Genomic DNA, 5,432 nt, shown 5'->3' on the forward strand with positions numbered 1-5,432 from the left:
GATGGATGAACCAGCAGCTGAGACTGGGACGCTGCGCTGTTGGGTAGTGACCTGCCCCTTGGTGATGTAATGAGCACTAACGTGGGTGAGGGCACCGCCGCGCTGCGGAGGCCGGAGCCTGGGGGGTGTGGGTGCGAGGGGTGGGGCAGAGGAGGGGCTGGGGCACTTCCAGGTGAGGTGAGGCCCGGGGCAAGCCGTGTCTCCCTCGCCCTGGGACAGTCCTAACTGGTCCATTGCTTCCTCCATCCACTCCCACGGGCGCCATGCAAACACCCCGACCATCAATTAACATTGTCCAGGACTCAGGACCAAGGCAGCCAGGAAAACAAACTCCAAATTCCCTCCATGCTGCCCCGGGGCAGGAAATGGGGTTAGAAGCGGGGACCCACTAGAACCCCTGACACAACAAACAAAACAAGCCGCAGACCCCTCCCTCCCCTCTTAAAAGCTGCTTGATGAAGAAGTCTACAGTCAACCAGCTTCTCACTTCCGGTGCCAGGGGTCTCCGTGAAAGGCAAATGCCTTCAAGACTTACACCTGGCCCTGGGTGGTGAGCTCAATGGTTAGTGCTGGCCTGTGTACTGAAGGGTCAAGGTTGGATTCCTGGTCAAGGGTTGTGGGCTTGCTCCCCCAACCTGGGATGGGTGCATAGGGGAAGCAATCAATCAATGTGTCTCACATTTTTCTTTCTCTCTCCCTCCCTCCCTTCCTCTCTCCAAAAAAGCCAATGGAGCCCAGCTGGTGTGGCTCAGTGGGTGAGCACTGACCTATGAACCAGGAAGTCAGTTTGATTCCCGGTCAGGGCACATTCTCGGGTTGCGGGCTTGGTCCCTAGTGGGGGGTGTGCAGGAGGCAGCCAATCAATGATTCTCTTTTATCATTGATGTTTCTATTTCTCTCCCTTCCTTTCTGAAATCAATAAAAATATATTTAAAAATAAAAAATAAAATCAATGGAAAAAGTATTCTCGGGTGAGAATTAACAAAAGACTTGCATCTGGAGAAGGAAGGACCAGGGCGTAAGGCTGGCCAGGCCCACGGGCTGGTCGCTGGCTACAATGCTGTGGGCAATGTGAGTGAGCCACAGGCTTCCTAGGATGGTCTGCCTTTCATTCCTGCTCCGGCTCCCAAGTTCCTTAAAGTCTGAGTGTCTGCCCGGCCCTGTGTGTCCCTACGTCCTGTTGTTGACGTGCAACCTGCAGAAGGCGGGGTTTTCTGGAATGTCCATGTGACATCAAAGCTGAGGTTTGCGCACTGCGTCTCGTCTGCTCATTGTCATGCGCAGGCCCCGCGGTGCATGGGGTCGGAGGTCTGCAGCCGGTGCACTCTGTAGGCAGGAGCCTGGACACGTGGTTCTTAGGTGAAGGGCTTGCTAGGATCTTGTCTGAAATGCTTTCTAACATGATGTTGCAGCTAAAAATGCGATTCTAAAGACTATGCCAAAACACCCCCCAAAATATTTATGCTATAGAGACAGGAGAGGGACCCAAAATAGACGCAGCAGAAATATAACCAGGCAAAAACATAAGCAGGTGGGACGGAACCCGTCAGAACTGTACTTGGCAAGTGGAGGCTTGGAGAATAAACCACCTTACTCCCCGCATTAGTTTTCAATTAAGCAAATGCTGTGTTTGTTTGTTTTGCTTGGAAGGAATCATCATTTGGTGAAAGTTTGTTGGGAAACACTGTATCCACAGACTGACAGCTCAGTAAATGTGGCCCAGCGGCTGGCAGCGGGTGTAGGAGGCTGGACACAAAGTAGCGATCGTGCCCGGGCTGGTGTGGTTCAGGGGTTGAGCATCGACCCATGAACCAGGTCGTCAAGTTTTGATTCCCAGTCAGGGCACGTGCCTGGGTTGCAGGCTCCATCCCTAGTGTGGGGTGTGCAGGAGGCAGCCGATCAATGATTCTCTCTCATCATTGATGTTTCTCTCTCTCTCCCTCTCCCTTCCTCTCTGACATCAATAAAAGTATATTTTTTAAAAAGTAGCGATGCAGTGTTGGCTGAGCCTTCCCTGACTTTCTGAACAACCAAAAGGAAGCGGAGCCGTTCCTCTCCAATGCTGGGTAGAACCACCGCGGGTCTCTGTGGGATCGGGGTCCTGACGAGGGGCCGTGTGGAAGCGTCACTACAGCGTGAAGGTGCCCAGGGCCCCCAGCCCAGGCAGCCCCTGGATGTGCCTCCCTCCTGGGGACCGAGGAACAAGGTCCCGGGGCCCGGCGGGACCGCCCTGCTCTGTGGAGTAACAATCCCCACGGCGGCCCACACACCAGTCGTGGCGTAGCTGAGACAGGTAAGTTTACCAGCAAACAAACCCGTCCCAACCCCAGTCACTTCTTTAAAAGAAAACACGAGGGAACAGAGAGGAGCCGTGAGCGTGAAGGCGGACTTGGCAGACAGTTTATTCCACGTGGCGCGCGTTCAGGCATCTACCCCACCGCCGGCGGGCCTGCTTCCCTTACACACTTGGGGCCCAGAACGCAGCCCCCGCTCTCGCGCCGCCGCTCCTGCGTCTGGGTTCAGCAGGCTTCTTGGTTTGGCACACACCCACACCCACACCCACACCCACACCCTCAGAAGGCTTTGGGGAGGGGGGCTGGGGCTGTGACTGCCCCCCTGAACCAAAGGCACTTAACGTTAAAGATAAAGCTCAGTAGAGTCACCCGCGGACGTCCTGTGTGTCCAGAAAGCTGACCCTAAACCCACGGGCACAGCCCACGGGAGTCATCGTAACAGCGTGAACCACACTCTTGTCCTTGACAAACAAAGTGCAAGTGACGGTCGGACTCGGGGCCACGCCCACCCTCCCCGAGAAGAACCCAGAGACTGATGTCACATGATTAGAATCACGAAAGGTCACACGTGGGGAACAGCTCAGAAATGACCCGCCACAGACGCCCCTGTGCAATCACTACTCTGACATGTAGAACCGGGAGCCGCAGAGGCCCCCGCTCCCCATCCCTGGCCGACGGTCACCGTGGACCTGGGGTCTAACCCCAGACAGCGCCTGGGGAGAGCACAGCCCCCGAAGCCTCGCTCCGGGCTCCCTCCACCCCCTCCTCTTTAAAAGTCCCCCAAAGGGAAGCATGGCAATGGTCCCGATCTCAGCACGCCGGTCACGTGCTGGTGCAGGTCAGTGATTTGGTCTCACAGGCGGTTCCTTTGGCAGATGGCGGGTCCGCCCCGCCCCGGGTGTCTGTACACGGGTGGCCCGTCCTGCCCAGGGAGGCCGAGCGTGGGTTGGACACGCCTTCTCCTGGGCTGGGGCGGCTCTGCTTGGGCTCAGCTGGTGATGGGCAGGTGGTCGGCGGCGCAGCGGAATCCTAGGTTGGAGGCGGAGCTGTCGGGGGTGTTCTGGCTTCGGGCCGCACAGCGGTACCTGTAGCAATAGGACTGCAGGAGGAGAGAGATGAGCACAGGCACCTGTAGCTGTAGGACTGCAGGAGGAGAGAGGGGAGCACAGGCACCTGTAGCAATAGGACTGCAGGAGGAGAGAGATGAGCACAGGCACCTGTAGCTGTAGGACTGCAGGAGGAGAGAGGGGAGCACAGGCACCTGTAGCTGTAGGACTGCAGGAGGAGAGAGAGGAGCACAGGCACCTGTAGGTGTAGGACTGCAGGAGGAGAGAGAGGAGCACAGGCACCTGTAGGTGTAGGACTGCAGGAGGAGAGAGAGGAGCACAGGCACCTGTAGGTGTAGGACTGCAGGAGGAGAGAGAGGAGCACAGGCACCTGTAGGTGTAGGACTGCAGGAGGAGAGAGAGGAGCACAGGCACCTGTAGGTGTAGGACTGCAGGAGGAGAGAGAGGAGCACAGGCACCTGTAGGTGTAGGACTGCAGGAGGAGAGAGAGGAGCACAGGCACCTGTAGGTGTAGGACTGCAGGAGGAGAGAGGGGAGCACAGGCACCTGTAGCTGTAGGACGGCAGGAGAGTTTGAGCAACAAGATGTCGGCGTGAGCGCCACTCAAAACAGTAAAATATCAATTGATGAGCAATGGTCACCATCTCAGACTGGCGGGCAGCCACTACACACCGTGTCTTTATGTGACATTTAACGACCCAGGGCAGTATTGTGACCGAGTGTTAAACGAGAACATCAGGACACAGCACTGTGTGGTGGGATCTCACCCGAGGAAAGATGAAGGCGGAGAAAAGGCCTGGGGGGTCCCACGCCCACAGTGTGACCTCGGTCCCCTCGGGTGGGAGCCTGTTTCCCACGCTGAGCCGTGTGGACGAGCTCAGAGTCAGCAGGCTTTGCTGGAAACAGTGGCAGAGGGTAGTCAAGGGTCTGGGCATGTGCGAATGGGACTAGAGGTGGGAAAACCCCAACGTGCTCTGAAGACAGGAACGTGCGAAATCTGGCCGTAAAGCACGTCTCAGGCCCGGGACTGGTCAGGCGGGGCCAGTCACAGCCTGCGGGCAGGACAGAGGGTGTGGGAGCTCCAGGTATGGGATGTGGGTAGGATGGATGTCGGGCAGGACGGCGGATGCAGGAGCTCTGGGCACCAGATGTGGGTAGGATGGATGTCGGGCAGGACAGCGGGTACGGGAGCTCTGGGTATCGGATGTGGGTAGGACGGATGTCGGGCAGGACAGCGGGTGTGGTAGCTCCAGGTATCGGATGTGGGTAGGATGGATGTCGGGCAGGACGGCGGGTGCGGGAGCTCCGGGTATCGGATGTGGGTAGGATGGATGTCGGGCAGGACGGCGGGTGCGGGAGCTCCAGGTATCGGATGTGGGTAGGATGGATGTCGGGCAGGACAGAGGGTGCGGGAGCTCCGGGTATCAGATGTGGGTAGGATGGATGTCGGGCAGGACGGCGGGTGCGGGAGCTCTGGGCACCGGATGTGGGTAGGATGGGACGTCCAGCACAGAGAGGCTGAGACCTGAGACAGTGGAGACGGCGACGTCCAGGGCAGGAGGTTTACCACCGCCGTGTTTGAAGCCCAGGACACAGAATAACTCCACGTGGGGAAGAAAAAATAAAAGTCACCAAAAAACTGGGTAGAATAGGGATCAGTCGTTTTCTTCAGGAAGTAGAATGGTGTTATTTGCACTTTTATGTTGATGATTTGCTTTCTAATTTTAATGCAATGAAAATGTCTTGTCTGTATAACAAACAAGCTTAAAATTAGGGACAAACATAAGGGCTGGTCCTTTCTTAGGTAACAGCAGCCCCAATAACTTCTCTGAAATCAATAAAAACATATTTTTAAAAAAGAAAAAGAAAACCTCCCATGAACTAAATGAATGTGCAGACGGAGCCCTGTCCAAGTCACTGCGATGAGCTGGGGGTCAGGGCCCTCGCAGGAGACACGGCGGTAAGCGCTCGCTCGCTCAGGAAACACTCACTCACACGCAGTGTGTTTTGCTCCGAGGAGGAGCAGGGAACTGAGGAGGAAATGGCCTGGTTTCGAATGTCCTCGCTGCTC

General features: G+C 56.6%; 1 protein-coding gene across 2 annotated transcripts in view; it reads right to left on the minus strand.

Annotated features, from left to right (window-relative positions):
* Positions 1 to 2,357: 2,357 nt before the first annotated feature.
* The window catches only part of SUMF1 (sulfatase modifying factor 1), a 16,614-nt gene continuing 13,539 nt past the window's right edge, over positions 2,358 to 5,432 (minus strand). For both annotated transcript variants that reach the window (XM_014529750.1, XM_005881889.2), the window contains one exon: positions 2,358 to 3,393. In XM_014529750.1, the coding sequence (XP_014385236.1) occupies positions 3,283 to 3,393 (111 nt within the window). In that variant the 3' untranslated portion in view covers positions 2,358 to 3,282. The remainder of the gene's footprint in view (positions 3,394 to 5,432) is intronic.

The sequence above is a fragment of the Myotis brandtii genome, unplaced genomic scaffold, assembly GCF_000412655.1.
Source record: "Myotis brandtii unplaced genomic scaffold, ASM41265v1 scaffold693, whole genome shotgun sequence".
Classification (NCBI taxonomy): Eukaryota; Metazoa; Chordata; class Mammalia; order Chiroptera; family Vespertilionidae; genus Myotis; species Myotis brandtii.